Here is an 18,051-nt window from a genome sequence, read left to right on the forward strand (position 1 = left end):
CCCCCTTAGGAAAATCTATACTTAGCTCACACTAACCACTCTTACCACCCGAAATCATCCAATCACAACTACTCCAATATATTCCACACCCATACCAATTCTACCCATGTTAACTAACCCATTATTTACTTCCTTACCTCCCATCTCCCTCTTCACCACTTATAATTATTCTACTGCTACTAGCTACACATGTGAACAAATTTCTATTATAAAAATATCAATACCAAACCAATTAACTTCACTTTCATCTTCAACTTCTAAATCTGTTTTTTTACACTAACTTCCTTACTTCCCAATATTCCATACATCTAAAATGTTTCTTTTAAACGCTATCACATTTGCACTTATCTCACTAGCTTCTCAGCTAACATCTTGTCACAATCAGCTGTCCAGCCCTTACTCCCTCCATACCATTCCACTCCCTGTCGCACTAAAATCAATACCTATTCACTTTATGATAGCACCAAACCTCTTTAATACCACCCACATACAGCATTTCAAATACAGGTATTCAACTATAAACTCCTCATCTCACGTGTCTTAAATACAACAAACTGATAACAAAACTCTTAAACTCACTCTTACACTTGCATCTCATCTCAGTCTCAGCGGAAACATTCACCCAAACCCCAACACAAACCAGCAACAAACCACCAACTCCTCAACCCATGAGAACACTAAACACATCTCCCACAAATTCCAGCTTACTGATCCAGGGTTTGGATTAATGTCTCCGCTGAGTTTGAGATGAGATATTAAGTGTTTGTTGTATTTAAAAGAGATGTGAGATGAGGAGTTTGACTAATTTGCAGATGATTGCAAATTAGGAGCTGTCATTGAATCTCACACTAACACAAATATTCTCCAGGACGGACTGACACAAACAACTTCTGTCAGAGCCATGGACTCAAACTAAATGCCAAGAAATGCATAATAGTATCTTTTGGGAAGTCATCCATCCATGGTAACTATCATATTGACAACACACCCCTTAGTGTTGACCAAGTAGTCAGGGACTTAGAGACACACACAGATAGTAATCTAGCCGTTGACCATCGTGTATCTACAGTGGTGAGGAAATCATTTTATATTGCACAACTTATAAACAAAGGTATGGCATCCAAGTCCCAGGAAGTCATTGTTCCACTGTATTCGGCATTCACCAGACCTATCATTGAGTACAATGCCCACTTTGGTATGTACCTAACCAGGCATATCCAACAATTGGAACGTCCACAGAGGTTCCTCATTAAAAGAAAACAGGGCATAAGTAAAATGCCCTATGCAGACCATCTCAAGGCCCTATCCCTGTATTCTGTCTCCTTCAAGCTTTTGAGGGGAGATATATGCCTGGCATTTGGCGCATTCTCAGACCCCACTTTGATGGGACCTCCTGCAAATCCACAAAACAAACAGCACCAGAATTACCTGTTCTAAAGACTTTAACCTTGCCTGTGATATAAATAGGACCTGCTGGAGAGATAGGTATGTATCCCAGAGACCACACCGTGTATGGAACAGGCTCCCCATCCATGTGAAGCAGAGTTCCTCCATACCCAATTCAAGTGCAACTTGGACAGTTGGATGGGAAACCAGAAATTCATTCCTGTTTTGGCACCTATGTCTCTAATGGTCACAGTAACCTGTAAATGATTCATCTCCCAGAGGCCCATCCTTACACTTGTCAAGGGTATCGGAACTTGTCAGAGATTTCTGATGCATGGCTAGGCTTAAAAAGGCCCTTGTGGGCATTAGCCTAGTAAACACCTATGAACTTATGAATGTTATAAGTGTAGTCGGTAAGACACATGAACTTCATGCCAGCCTTTTACAATACTCACCTGACATTGTAGCTCTGACAGAAACCTGGGTCAAGCCAGAAATTACCATCAACAAAATACTTCCACCTGCCTGGATACATCATGCACAGGCTTGATAGTAGCCATAATATATAAGAACAATTTAAAATTAGCACATATTGAACCAAACATCCCAGATCTCTACACTGCTGAAATACTTATCACCAAACGCGAACTAAACCACCCAAAATTTATCATAATAGGTATATACACCCCTCCTGGTAATAACCATACTCTAATTGAAGATATTCTCCACTATATATCCTTTAGTTTTCCACAAGAAGCTATAATAATGGGAGGTTTTAACACCGACTGGTTTGCATATTACTCTGACAACCCCACTAGTATCATTAACCTGTATGGCTTTACCCATATCATACAGTCGGCAAACAGAATTGATAAAACAACCAAAAACCAATCAATCCTTGATTGGATCTTAGTAAATAAAACTTCTCCCACCTTCCAGTCAGGCTGTCTCCCAGATAGCCTTAGTGACCACCTCTTTACATATCTTATTAGACAACATCTTCACCCTGTAAGAAATGTAACCTACAGTCAAATCCATAACAAGAAACCTTATAACACCCAATCCTCTCTTACTATTCCATGTAAGTGTAATTGGACTCTTAATTAAGGCATTACCTTTAGACAGAGCTGTAGACTACTTTAATTCCACTTTCCTTGACAGTTTTAATAAACTAGCCCCATTAAGAACCATAAAAGTGAAATCAAATTTTGCATCACGGCTAACTAAAACCCCAAGACAACTAATCAAATTAAGAGATAAAGCCTCGACACTTTGGCACACCAACAAAAGTCATGAAATGCCATCAGATTAGAAACAATGTAAAAACCCACATAAAATTGGAGAAAAAACTATTTTACAGACGCACAAAAAAAAAAAAAAAAAAAAAACAATTCTGGTCTTCCATAAAAAAAAAAAAAAACTCCTTCACCTTGGCCAACAAACACCCACCCCATCAGTATCCAGTAACAGTAATAGCATTTTCTCACAATTTAACACTTTCTTTACAAACATTATTTACTCCCTGTCAAAAAAAAACACATCAGTTCCCCTCCAACCATCCCACTGTTATCCAGTGAGACCCAAAACCTCTTCTTCAAGCCTATCCAAACTAGTACTATAAATTTAAACTATAAATTCTAAAACTTGTTTCGTAAACTTAAATCTACTACTTTCGCTGCTGATAAAATATCCACCAAATTCCTTAAACTAGCCCCTGACTCAGTCTCCTTCCATATAGCCATCCTCATCAAACTACATTCCAGTACTTTGGAAAATAGCTTACATCATCCCACTGCACAAAGGAGGGAACTCTGCTAAGCTGTCCAATTACCGACCATAGCCATCTTGTCACCTCTCTCCAAAATCATAGAAAAACATATCCATACCCAGCTAATAGAATAACTTATTTCAAATAATCTTCTGTCTAACACACAATATGGCTTTCTCCCAAATCACAGCACAACAGCAGCTCTTCTAAGCTATACTAACACAATAAATCAGTTCAGGAATAAAGGCAAACTGGTCTCTTCCATCTTCTTTGGCCTGTCTGAAGATTTTGATACCATGCCCCACCATATATTCTTCACTGAACTGTCCACATGCAAATTCAGTCACTCATCCCTTGCCTGGTTTCACAGTAACCTAACCATTCGTCAGCAGGCTGTTCTATGGCAACAGGATCTGTCACCCCTCCTTCCTGTCACCATGGGAGTACCACAGGGCTCAATTCTTGGACCCCTTCTCTTCACCATTTTTACAAATTAACTTCATAGTGCCACACATCTTGCCTCATTGTTACAGCATACTGATGACTGCACATTAATCTCTGCTGCTCCCACACTACAAGAATTGAAAGTAACAACCCAACAGTCCTCCATTGCTATCAAATCCTGGTTAACAGACTTTAATACTTAACCCAAGTAAAACAAAAATTATGTTCATTTTCCTTGGCAAACCCCTTGACTGCTCATCTTTGTTCCAAGTATATTCTTTCAACAACACTACAGTAACTACTGTTATCACAAGCAAAATTACTAGGTGTAATCGTAGACAACAAAATGAAATTTGACATACACCTAGCTCAGTCAGTCAAAAATGTACATATGAAGTTAGGCTCACTCTACAGAGTCAAATCGTTCTTTATTGTCAACACAAGACAGGCAATTGCCAGAACTCATTTCTCTTCTACCCTTCTATATGCCTCTCCAATATTCACCAACTTAAAATGGAATTAGCTAGACTCGATGGTTGTTGCAATAAAACAGCAAAATTTGCAACCAGCTCCCCCAGTAGGACCCACCACTGCCTGATTTAAAGCAACTTAATTGGCTAGAATTACCCCACTATATAACTTTCACACAACTCAACATCACCCATACATTGATAACACCATCCAGAAAAATCTTCAGCTCTCCAACAGCTGTTCCAGCCTTACTTCAATCCCAGTGATGTCCTTCAAGAATGCAACTGCAGTCCTGACATATGGGTTGTCCTGCCTCAGGCAGCCCTTCGGTCGGCCGGATTCCAAAGTCTGGGTCCGCGCCGGCACGTCGCCTCTTCCCCGACGCCAGAGCGGCTGGGGTATAAAAGCATCAGCCAACGCCATCTTCTCCAGTCTTTCTTGCCGCGCGGTGCCCGAAGCAGAAGCAGTTCGCAAGTGCCGGTCGGCCAGCTCCTGTGTTTTCAGATCCGTCATCAAAAGCTAAGTACCCGCTGGGGAACCTTTTCTTGCCTCAGCCGATGTCAGATAAAACTGCAAAAGTTAATAATTGCTTGTCTTGTGGTAAACAAATACCTCATAAGGACTTCCATTCTTACTGCCTTCCCTGCCTCGGCCCAGACCACGACGTCTCGGCCTGTGCTGCCTGTGCTTGCTTCAGTAAGCGCACACTTAGGCGCCGGGCAGAATTTGCTGAAAACTTTTTTGGGGAAAATTACTCCTATATCATGCCGTCGGAACTACCGACAGCACATATTTCCGAAAAACGGAAGGACTGGGACTGACATTTGCGGCCCGCGTCTTCCACCGACACCACGCTAAAGCCTACCGCGAGTGCATCGGTCTCTTCGGAGGCGGTAATTCAACCGCTCCAGACCGACGACACCGCTTTACCGCACACTTCGGTCCAGGAGGCTACCCCGGTGCCGGTTGTTGATTTTCCTCCTGAAACCGAAGCCCAAGATTTGCCTAACACCATACCGGTGGACAAAGTTACTCCAGCACGTGGGGCAGCTAGGCCTCCTGTGTCTATGTCCATCAAGGCCTACACATGTGCTAAGGCTGCCAGCCAGGCTAAGTCTCACCCTCATAAATCTTTTTCACAGGGTCCCACTTCTGATAAACAGATCATGACTTTAGCTGCAGATCTAATTTCCTTAATCAGGGGTTCTCAGGCTCATCCAGACCGAGGTTCTCAGCCGCCTTCAGACAAAAGGCCTAGGGTTGAGCAGGCAGATACCCTTTCCTCAGATGAAGCCTCTGGTGAGTCAGGCCATTCAGATTCCCAGGAAGAATCCTTCCTGGCCTACGAGGATTCTGATGCTGATGAATCCATTCCCTCTGCCTCTCCTCCGGAGGGTATTTCTTTCGGGGAAATTCTCCACTCCATGAGAGAGCATTTTCAGTGGCAGGGCCAGGATTTCTCCGACTCCAGGAAAAGGCTTCGGACTTTCCTTAAGTTACCCCAGCACAGGCCTTTAGCTATACCCCCAGTGTTAGATGTATTGGATGATGTGTACTCAGACTCCAGTACTTCTCCTGATTCTCTCCCTCCTGCTCCTGTCAAACCAGACAGATATTACAGGGTTCCTGAAACTCATAAACATCTCTTTAAGGCCCACTCTGTTGATCTAGAAACTATTTCTCAGGGGCCCAAAGGAGTGGCCACTTCCACGGCCAAAAATCCTTTGCCCGCAGACAGGGAATCTAGGTCCCTGGAGAGGTGGGGTAAAAACGTTTATACCTCAACCACCCTTGCCATGAGGGCACTTAACTGTCTTTTTCATATGTTTCAGTATCAGGATTTCTTGATGGATGATTTGCAGAAAAAATTAGCCTCTCCTGAGCCTTTAGATAGAAAGGCCTTGCAGGATTTGGTTCATAATACTCAGCAGGTTTGCAATCATTTTCTTCAGTGTGGTTATGATGCATTGGAAGCTTCATGTGGGGCAGCTATGACAGGGGCCGTCATACGTAGACATGCTTGGTTGAAAGAACAGGCATTGCCAGATCATGTTAAAGTAAAGCTTCTAGATGCACCTCTGGAAAAAGACAAGCTATTTGGTGCTAATGCACAGGATGTGTTGAAATCAATTGAGGAAAAGGCTAAATCAGTACAAGCAGTCAAAGATTTCCTCCAGGTTCAGCCACCAAGGTTCAGCAGGAATTGGCCTTCGAAGAATTGGTCCTTTCCAGACACTGACAAGTTCCAAAGGGGAAAAACAGGTGTGCTCGAGGTAGAGGACAATACCGAGACTCCTACAGGGGCCGCCAATGGCAACCAACTAATCAGAGAAGTGGCGCAGGGACTTCTACTGCTCCACAGGGACACTCACAATGACTTGACTTTGACACCGCCGACCAAGGCTCAAAGTGAAGCACCTTTAGGAGGAAAATTATCTTTATTTTCAAAAAATTGGCACGTTTTACAAAGGACAAATGGATTTTGGACATAATAGACAAAGGTTACAGGTTCCACTTCCATACCTTACCAACAAGACAAGGCATGCCAAACCTGCCACAAAATCAAAGGGCAGAGGCACTCATACAAGTTTCAAAGCTGCTACAAATCAAAGCAATAGAAAAGGTTCCTCCTCAGGAACAAGGCCAGGGATTCTACTCAAGACTGTTCCTTGTTCCAAGAAAAGAAAAGCAATGGAGACCTATACTGGACTTGTCCGCTCTAAACACTTTTCTCATTGTGCCAAAATTCAAAATGCTGACGTTACAGCAACTTCTTCCCATGCTGGGCAAGGGGTCTTGGCTGGTTACTCTGGACCTCAAGGAGGCATACCTGCATGTCCCAATCAGACACGGCTGCAGAAGATACCTCGGATTTCTTGCAGGGTCAGAGCATTATCAATTCTTAGCATTGCCTTTTGGCTTATCTACTGCGCCCAGAGTATTCACAAAATGCCTGGTATCAGTAATTGCACATTGCAGACTTCAGGGGATACAAATATGCCCTTACCTGGACGACTGCCTTATACAAGCGGACAGCAAGCAAGCCTTGATAAGAAACTTGGACTATGTCATTCACTTACTACAGGCTTTGGGATACACAGTCAACATTCAAAAATCAAGACTGCTGCCATCCCAACAAATAATTTTTCTAGGAGCCAAACTGGACACAAACTCACAAATGGCTTTCCTCACAGAAGAAAAACAAGAACAATTACCAGATTACTTCAAAAGCCTAGCAAAGCACACCCAGATGACTGCAAGGAAAATCCTGCAGGCCCTGGGTTTCATGGCATCTTGCATTCTTCTGATTCCACTGGCAAGACTACACATGAGAAAACTACAATGGTACCTAAAAAGTTTATGGTCTCAACACAGCCACAACTTAGAAGCAATTATTCCACTCATTCCATGTCTACAAAAGGAATTTTTGTGGTGGGCACAAGCAAGCCAGCTAAACAAAGGCATGTCTTTCAACAAACCTCAAGCAAGCCAAACCATTACAACAGACGCCTCAGATCATGGATGGGAGGGCACATGGAGGGCAGATGCATTCAAGGGCAATGGGCACCCAGGGAATGGCATCTGCACATCAATCAAAAAGAGATGTTGGCAGTGATTCATGCAATCGAGGCCTTCGGAAAAATTCTTCAGCCAGGTCATCTGCTAATAAAGACAGACAACACCACTGTTATGTGGTACATAAACAGGGAGGCACCCATTCTTACCCCATCTGCAGACTAACAATGTCTCTTTGGGAAAAGTCCCTGAAACTGAACATACAGTTGCAATCCCAGTTTGTTCCAGGCAAGGACAATGTTCTGGCGGACAGTCTAAGCAGAAACATTATGGACCCGCACGAATGGATGTTGCATCCAGACATTTTTTCACAAATAACTCATGCATGGGGAAGGCCGGACATTGATCTCTTTGCCTCACACCTCAATCATCATCTGAAGAAGTTCTGCTCAAGGACACACCATCCTCAAGCCTGGAGAATGGATGCTCTCTCCTTCAGCTGGAATCCCACCTCTACCATTAATGACCAAGGTGTTACTGAAGATCAAAGCAGAACAACCGAAAGACATTTTGATAGCTCCAGACTGGCCAAGACAGCACTGGTATCCATTATTAAGGAGCTTAACTCGCACCAAGCCGTGGCCCCTGCCTCAATGGCCTCTGCTTATAACTCAGCACAATTACAGGACTGTTCATCCCAACCTGCAAACATTGCAACTGACAGCTTGGAGGGTTCCATGACTTCTCCCCATATCTGTCTCTCCAAAAAAGTTCAAGAGATCTTACTGGAAGCACGCAGGCCTTCCACCAGAAAAACTTATTCAGCCAAATGGAAGAGATTCAACATTTGGAATGCCAACAAGGGTCAGGATGCATCAGTAATGAGCATCCCACAGATACTAGAATACTTGGCAGAAATGCTTCACAACGGCCTTTCATATTCTTCCATAAAAATACACGCTTCAGCAATTTCAGCAAAATACAACTGTGATCCACCTGTGTTTTCACATCCTTTGCTAAGACAGTTTCTAAGAGGGATAAAGAATATCAAACCTCCAAGAAAACCACCAGTACCTGCATGGGACCTCAACTTCATCTTGGAAAAATTAACTCTTCCTCCTTTTGAGCCAGCAGCATCTTCAGAATTGCAATTTCTCTCCTGGAAAACAGTTTTCCTGTTGGCAATTACTTCAGCAAGAAGAGTCTCTGAGATATACAGGCCCTCATGGCAGTACCTCCATTTCTCATTTTCCATCAGGACAGAGTCTCTTTAAGAACCAATCCTTCATTCATGCCAAAAGTGATATCCAGGGTTTCTCTAAATCAAGCAATTCACCTGCCTACTTTCTTTCCCAATCCTCAAAATAAAGGAGAAAAGCTTCTGCACACTTTGGACATACACAGGCAGTTGCGCTACTACTTGGACAGAACAAAGGCCAACAGAAAGTCTGACCAACTATTTGTAGCTTACGCTGCTGGAGTACAAGGAAAGGCAATTTCCAAACAAACAATTTCAAAATGGATTGGAGACTGCATCAGATTCTGCTACTCTTTCCATGGAAAGGTGTGCCAGCCAATATCAGGCCACACTCCACCAGAGCTACAGCCACCTCCACAGCCTTTCTAAGAGGGGTGGCTACAAAGGACATTCTAGAAGCTGCTACATGGAGCTCCGTGCATACATTTTCCAAACATTACAACCTGCCTTTATATTCCAGATCCCAAGCAAGCTTTGCTTCTGCAGTCCTGCAGGGCATTTTAGCTACACCATCCTGATCTTAGATCCTACCACCCCCAGCTTGGCTATGGTATTCAACCCATATGTCAGGACTGCAGTTGCATTCTTGAAGGACATAGTACAGTTTTGTACCTACCATAAATGTAGATGTCCGATAGATATGCAATTGCAGTCAGGTTTTCCCTCCCTCCTACCCCTCTGTAATTCTCTTTTTTGGGTCCACTCCCCCTTTTTCAAATTAGCTGGGGATATCTGTTATGGTGTATCTGTTTATTACTGTTGTGCATGTCTGGAATTTTTTATTCCATTCTCTAAATTTAGCCTTCCTTGGAGGGCACCTGGCATATGGGGCAAGAAACACTGAAGAAGATGGCGTCGGCTGATGCTTTTATACTCCAGCCGCTCTGACGTCGGGGAAGAGGCGACATCAGCCGACGCCAGACCCAGACTTTGGAATCCGGCCGACCGAAGGGCTGCCTGAGGCAGAACAACCCATATGTCAGGACTGCAGTTGCATATCTATCGGACATCTACATTTATGGTAGGTACAAAACTGTACTTTCTCCACTGCACAAACAAATCCCTACTACAATCTCAAGGCCTTACAATAACACTGGAGACTCTCTGTATGCCAACTATATCTCCATAATATGGAACAGTATCCCACACCCTATCATTTGTGCAACTAATCTCCCTCCCTCTAAAAACCTCCGGAAGAACCACCTAACTAACCAGTGGCTCTGCCCTTGCTCAGGCCCTGGTTAAAGATACCATTTTCCTCCATATCCACTCATCTTATAGGTTCATAGGTGTGTACTAGGCTAATAGCCTTGTAGCCTTTACAAGCCTAGCCCATAGAAGTGCCCTGACATCATGCCGCCCAGAGTTAGTTCCCAGTGCCTCTATCAAGTAGAGCCACTGGAGTGATCCCCGGGGGGGGGGTGGACTTTATATTTCCCATCCACTAATCAAGATTTCTTTTGAAGAGGGCCAGTGAGGTGCTGTGCCTGACATGTATGGGAAGTCTATTCCAGAACATGGGAAGTCTCTGAGTTATGAACCTGTCCGTCCAGCATATTCTGTTGATTGTGGTAATGAGGTTGAGGTTACTGGTTCATATGATGCAGAGGGATTCGGATTTCTTTAGATGTAGCATTTCTAACAAAGCTGGGTCAGACATGGCTTTGTAAATCAAGCAGAGATCGCCTCTTAGTAGACTATATGCGACAGAGAATAGCTGGAGTTTTTTGGTCTGTCCATGTTGGACATGTGTTTAAGGCCTAAGTTCCTCTTCATGAGGTACTTTTGTGGCCTTTCCAGCTGTTGCATGTGTCTAGTGAGGTACATGCCAAATGGGGCATTACACTCGATGATTGGCCTAATGAGGGAAGAGTAGAGAGAGAGAGATGATGACCTCTTTCTTCCTGGATGCAAAACACTTGGCAATGAGATGTGCCACATAGGACTTTCTGACCACAGTGGCAATGTGGTGGTCGAAGGAGAGGTTAGGCTCAGACTTGGTTGTCAAAGCCATTGAAAATGACAACCATCAGGGGAGATGGCTCTGGCTCATGTGGGCAACAGTGAGCTCTCAGGTAAGACACTTGAGTTGGTAATAAGCATGGCTATTGAGTTGACAGGTGAATGTGTTATTTTTAGATGAGTCTCCTGTGCTGGCAGCCAGGGAATTGAGAAGGGCAGGGATTAGGGAGTATGACAAGTATGTGGAAAATGAGTGGACATCTAGAACAGAATAGCTGCATGTCAGGAGCAGTGGTGTTCAGAGTTGAGCTTGAACCAGAAAAGTACAGTAGATTTCAGTGATTCTTCTTTAGATGTAATGTGGAAGGGAGAGTGGGTCTTTCTGATGCAAAAGAGAGAGTGGGTATTACTGATGCAAAAGATTGAAGTAGGTGCACAGGAAGTAAAAAGAAGACAAAAAGACAGAATGTAGCAGAGAAACCAACAAGAGTGACTTGGGGTGTGGGCTGAGTAGTAGTACTGTACAAGGACTGTAGGTAAAAACAGGTGGCAAGATGCAGTAGTGATATGGGGAGTGTAGACATTTCTGTTGTCACAAAAATGGGCCCCAGTGACAAGGGAGCATATGATTTGTCTTGTTGTAGGTTAAGGAATGCCAGAAAAGGGGAGGGAGTGGATGGAAATGGAAACTGATATACGCAGAAGGGCATCAAGCATAAGGTGAGAGAGGATGGGGAACACCTCCCAGTGAAAGGGGCAGTGAAGTAGACAAGGTCAAAACCTGGTTTAAGAATTCTGTTATAGTAGTAAAGGGAAGAATGCTGTTGGTTTGATAAGTGTATTGGTCCTTGACACATCAACAGAGGAGGCTGGTAAACCTGAAGAAGGAATAACAGAACTGAATATGAGGAAGAAGGTTGTAGTCGTAAAAGATTTGACTCTGCCAGGAGCAGACTGGAAGATACTGAGCTTCAGGGTGAAGAGGGAGTTGAGTTAATGGAGACCTTGGTGGACTGTACCAAAATCATTAGAATTCTGTACGTATTCCTAACCAAAGTGGGAGGCCAAGGATGTGCAGAAAAAGGTTCTGTTACCAGTCATCAAGCTGAAAGGGAAGGTGGCAGAAAAGTTCAAGAAGGTTGTTGGTGTTTATCAGAAAGGAAGACCTTGGTAGACCTGGCCACACTGTGCAAAGATGGAAGGGATATCCTAGAATGTGTGGGTAAATGATGGGAAATTCATTGCTTCAGTCATTATAAAAGAAGACAATGGGAGAGTGCCTTACTATGAAGAAGCAAGTAGGAAGAATGGTGGATGGACACGGTAGTGAGGAGGAAGCTGAAATGAAATTTGGAAGATAAGGGGAGAAATCTGAGCAAGGGTTTAGAAAAGCTGACCAAGTAGGCTGAAAAGTGGCAGTTGGCGTTCAATAGAGCTAAGCTGTAAATACTGATCTGCATCATCTCTGTTACAAAATACAATGGAGGGGAACTGATGGTATTCAAACAGGAGATTGATATGGGGGTGTTGACAGTATCCTTTTTTTAGTCAATTGGAACTAAATGGTGCATTTCCCTTCCTAGGCACAAGTGTGTTATCTTGAGTGCTGTTTCTAACAGCATATTCTTGACACCTGATGAAGGGTTCATGCTAGCTCAAAAGATAGAGTAATTGCAAAATCTGTGTTGGTCCAATAAAAGGTATTCCATCGAGTCTGTGTTCCAGTGTTTCTGTTTTCTGTTAGTGAACCAGCACAATATTAATTTTTTTCTTACAACCTGACAGGAAGTCTGAAGTCTTGTATCAAATGAGCTAGAGACTATTGCCTGCCACATGGTGGCTTAGCCCCTCCCACAGCTAATTTTCTCATCTTTTAAGATCCAGTTCTCCTTTATCGACCAAGCTCTGGAAGAACTATTATCCCTCTTCAAGCCTGTGCTTAAGGAGGAAGTGCTTAATTCCCTTTAAATAAGGTAAGTTAATGGAATAAGTGTCAGATATGCGTAGTCTGTACTAGAGATGAACTGGGTATGCTCGGGGAATGTGTGTGTTTGTCTAATGTGGAACATGGTAAATTGGCATGTGCTGACTTAGAGCATGAGTGCCCCTGTGCACAAGAGTCTCAGAGAAAAAGTTCCAGGTTGGAATGAAAGAAGGATAAAGTGTTAATAGGCCCACCAGGGAGGGTCCACATCATAGAATAACTGAGTACAGTAAGAGCATGTCATATCAACATGATACTGCAGGAATAAAAAGTCCATAATAGAACTGTCACGTAGTAATCAAAATAGGAATAACCACTTGCATGTATAGTATCTTAAAGGTGAAATGAACAACTTATTTTCTTAAGTTGTCTGTAACATTCTTACATGAGTTTATGAAGCCCGCAGTTGGTATCAAGTACTGTTTGGCATGCCTTGCAATTTGTGCTTCATTCATAAGTTTTAAAATTAAGCAGAAATATTTACCTGAAAAAATTAACTATTTTTGTTAAGTAAGATAATCTTGCTTAATGGTTGGAAAAAAAGTGCGCTGCTTTCGTCTAAGTAACTTTATTGATCTCAGCAGCCTGAACTCCTGAATGGCCTTGGAATTTTGAAGGGTTAGTGAAGTAAAATCGTATGTTGAAGCTCACTCGTGTTGATTGATGCTGACAGGTTTTGTGACATTGGTTGATGGGCTCATAAATGAATGCTAAGTGCCTAACTGCACTGAAGGGTTGTTTTAAACCTAGCTAATAACCTGAGGTCAAAATCAAACCCTGTGCTGTGTGTTTGAGGAAAAGACCTTAACAATTATGCCAAATCCACTGCCCTAAAGGGTGGATTTGGATTGACTTGTTAAAGGGGTGCAGAGACATGCATCCTTTTGGGTGTCACAAATCCACAATAATATGTTGTACAAATCCACAATAATATGTTGTACGTAAACACATGAGCATATATATATATATATATATATATATATATATATATATATATATATATATATATATATAGGTTTACTATCAATATCTCGAAATTTAAAAAAAAAATAGGTACAAAACAGCAAAGTCTTGTATCGAAACTGCACCTAAACGAATGGCCCTAATGTCGGAAAACAGCCGTTGATACCGAAAATGTCGACAACGACATTTTACGTTATTAACAACAATGCCACCCTTACCGCAACTCCCTAATCCCTACACCTAATCTCCCGTGTATGCAGGGGGTCAAGCCCCACTGCACCCCCCCACCCCCCCTAATTTATTATTCCAACTCCGAGATCGCACTACAGTGGGGAAAGGGATGTATTTCCCTAACCGCACTGTATCGTGATCCCTTTACATGAGCGAACGTTATATTTGCTAATGCACAGTCCATTCGAAAATATACCATTCGCTCATTTAACCTGCCCACATATGAAGTATTCGAATATCTGTTGTTCGAATACTTCATAGCCGTGCAATTGCACGGCAACACTTTAATGGTAAACCATATATATATATATCTATCTCTCTCTCTCTATATATATATATATATATATATATATATATATATATATATATACATATATATATATATACATATATATATATATATATATATATATACATATAGAGAGAGAGAGAGATTGATAGATTATGAATCGTGATACAAAGCTGGTGGTGGAACACCTCAGGGAAATCTTAATCTAGATTGTATCTTCTTTCTTATAGCTGTGCTTCTTTCCACCTTTTACTCATTGCATGAATAAGCCATATAATTTTGGAAAAAGATAAAATAGAGACAGTTTGTGTACATTGCAATGATTTTTGTGGATTTAGTAGTACATTTTTAAATTCTTCTTTAGAACTGATTTTTTGCTCTTTATGAAATTCAGGTTTCAGCAGACAGATTGTGGACCTTCTTAATCGACATAGTGTGCAGTTCAGCAGTTTTGACATTCTTTCTGATGAAGAAGTGCGTCAGGGACTGAAGACTTATTCCAACTGGCCAACCTATCCTCAGTTATATGTTAATGGAGAACTGATTGGGGGGCTCGATATTGTAAAGGTTAGACATTTAAATGGAATATATTTTTGAAGGGATGTGGTATGTTCAATGCTGTCATGGAAAAACATGCTTTTAGTGCAGTATAATTTATTTTCTACTGTCACCTTCTACAAAGTCAGACATGCATACATTTTTCAGGAGCTTGCAGCATCTGGAGAACTGGACAGTATTTGCCCTAAGGCACAAAAGCTAGAAGATAGGTAAGGATATTTATCACTGCACTTAAGAAATATTTTAGATTATTAATGGTTGAGAAACTGGGTTTTATAAACTATTGTTCAATATAACAATATGACAGTCTAGTTTTTAATTTTATTTTAATAACATTTTATCTTACCTTAGCTGAAATATTGCCTCACTTAATGTGCTATTACTGGTGTGTCTCATATTGCTTTCTGGTGTCATAAAGCATGGTTTATTACAAACACATGGCATAGCTTGCAAAATATCTAGCAAGCAAATAGTCTTTTAAGGTGTTTGTTCCCAGTACAGAATTCCAGATTAGAATTCTTACACAAAAGTTAACATTTTGTGGTAAAATTTGTATGCTTTTAAAATATGCATAGATGGTATCCTGCATTGTATTAAGGAGTAAGCACTGGATTATTTTTAAGTTGTTAGTAGCAAAAACAGAAATACATACTGCAGCATTTCTGCAAAAATGGATATACCAAGTTTACCTTGTTAACCACTGTATGTTGAATCTCATTTTGACAACATCTCACAGTTACTTTTTGTATGTTACAGGCTTAAATCTCTTATAAATAAAGCACCGGTGATGCTGTTTATGAAGGGTAACAAGCAGGTAAATAGATGTAGTGCTCATTTTTTAAATGCGAGTGTTAAGCTACACTTTTCTAATTTTATGAAAATGAAGAGTCCAACATACACATCCATATGCATTATAATGGCTGCATATAAAATGCAGGATTTTTGAAAGTTATCAGTGCTAGAGCCACAGAGTCTGCATAACTACTTTTCTCATACTGAATAAGCAAGCAGTAATGCCCGACAAGGTGGGCATTGCACGGAAATAACTAACATCCATGGAATGTTAAAAGACCAAACACTGCAGGTAGATGGTCTGCACACCTTTGAAAGATCTGTTGTTTCCCAGTAATGCCCAACATGTCATACAGTATTATTATTATCATTATTATTAGAATATAGACTATTAAATTATGTATTTGTTTTATTATTGATATATACGTTTTTATATTTTTGATGTGAAATAGTTCCTCCATGTAATGTTTGAGTTGCTGATGAGTATGTAACTGTTGTTGGAGACTCTCCAAGCTATGTTGTTTAAGTTTTTAATAATATCTACACACAAGCACACCACATCCATTTTCTTTATGTATTTTTCTCATATTTGCTAAGAGCAGCTTTCTAAGCCACAGTAAAAAGGCAAGTCCTTATAATTACCGCTGCATTTTTGTGTTACTTGAGTTTTGTCTTTTCTTTCTATTTACCTGATATTTTTTGAGCATTCTCTAAACAGCCATGTTTAGCAAACATCAACAAGATGACAGCCATTTACTTTTTTTTTCCTTTCCCTTCCTGCTTCATGGTGGCTCTTTATGCTGCCATGAAGAGATGGATTTGCTTATTTATTTATTTATTTTTTTTAACTTGGCTGTAACTATACTTAAATACCCTGCTGACAAAAGATGATACTCCAGTAGAGTATCTTTTAAACATCTATCCATTTTCTAAGCAGAGTTAAGCCACAAACTACCTTTTTGTATAACTTATTAAAAATTAATGGTCCTTTTTTGTTCCCCTTCTGCTTCATTCTTTCTGTCTACCCCGGTGCTATTTCCCATTGCTGGATCTACCAGCCTGTTGTACTGCTCCCGGGCTATCTCCATTCTAAGTCTGAGACTTCTGCAGAACCTAAAGGTGTTTTGGTTGGTCATGCCATGGACTGCTGGGGATTTTTTTTTTAATTTATGACTTACTGCTTTGTATTCTGTTTATGACCCTACTCCTTGATATTCCCATCTCCCCTGAATTCGCCTGTTACATCCAAGGGTTACTCCCCTTTATGATAGACCTTGCCTACCTGCAGGGAATGCCTGGATGAATGTTTTCCCACTCCACCCAGGATGGGTACCTCAGTCCTTTCCTGCCAACACCTCAGGCACTTGACCAGCTAATCGGACCTAGGTCATGTGGACTTTATTTAAGCCTTTCTCCATCTACACCACTGGACTGGACTAAATGAATTATGTTTTTAATATATTCTTGAGCTAGGTATCACCTTGAAGAGGTTTATGTTCTTCGTGTTTCACTGTTGCAGTCATCACACTTGGGTTATCCTGCCAGGGATAGCCCTCATTCGGCCTGAATACTAGAGGCTTAGTATTTCTGCGTCAGTTGCTGTCACTCCAGGACTGACGTCGGGTAGTCACTGGTATAAAATCAGGCAGCCGACGCCATTACATCAATCTTTCTTGCCGAGGAGTCCGAAGCAGAAGCAGTTCGCACAAGTGCCGGTCGGCCCCTACCTGAGTTTTCATTTCTGAATTGAAGTTGAAGTCTTCTAAAGCTAAGTACCCCGTTGGGGAACCTTTTTCTTGCTCTAACCAATGTCAGAAGAAGTTACCAATTGTCTCGCCTGTGGAAAGCAAATATCACACCAAAACTTCCATTCTTACTGCGTCACCTGTTTAGGCCCAGACCACGATGTCCCTCGCTATTGCTTTTGTGCTTAGTGCGATGCCAGAACTATACGGCATCTGGCCCTTATTGTAGCTAAATATTTTCGCTCTCAGTCCTCATATTCAGTAAGCCATCCGACTAGCGATCTTCTGAAAAAACGTAAGAATAAAGACAGAGACAGACCGCACAGGTCCAAAACTGCCGACATTGCTTCCGTTAAGCTAGTCGTCAGTTCTCCGGTCCTCAGTGAGGTACTTTCGCAGCCCCTGATGCCTGCTTCTGTGGATTCACAGGCTGCTACCGAGACCCATTTGGAGAATCTTCTCGACTTAAGGATCCTGTGCTTATTTCTACCTTGGATGGGTCTGGAGCTGCTGAGAAGGCACCTGCTTCCGAGGAAGTTCTTCACACTACTGATACTTGACACAGATGACTTCTTTCATGTCTTCAGTTCTTTCTAAAACTACCGAGTTTCTAAGGCCAGGGTACAAACTACACCTAAAAAAACGATGACCCAAGCTCAGGCACCTGCTTTCATGCTTCAATTT

The 18,051-nt window shown here is 41.7% G+C and overlaps 1 protein-coding gene across 2 annotated transcripts in view; it reads left to right on the top strand.

Annotated features, from left to right (window-relative positions):
- GLRX3 (glutaredoxin 3) overlaps positions 1–18,051 on the top strand; it is a 669,028-nt gene that overhangs the window by 448,384 nt on the left and 202,593 nt on the right. Inside the window, exons 5-7 of one of the 2 annotated variants that reach the window (XM_044056331.1) lie at positions 14,667–14,839; positions 14,978–15,039; positions 15,587–15,644. In XM_044056331.1, coding sequence (XP_043912266.1) covers positions 14,667–14,839; positions 14,978–15,039; positions 15,587–15,644 — 293 coding nt within the window. The remainder of the gene's footprint in view (positions 1–14,666; positions 14,840–14,977; positions 15,040–15,586; positions 15,645–18,051) is intronic. The other variant, XM_044056332.1, reaches the window with a different exon arrangement.

This window comes from Protopterus annectens, chromosome 14.part0, assembly GCF_019279795.1.
Source record: "Protopterus annectens isolate FY-2018-M chromosome 14.part0, PAN1.0, whole genome shotgun sequence".
NCBI lineage: Eukaryota > Metazoa > Chordata > Ceratodontiformes > Protopteridae > Protopterus > Protopterus annectens.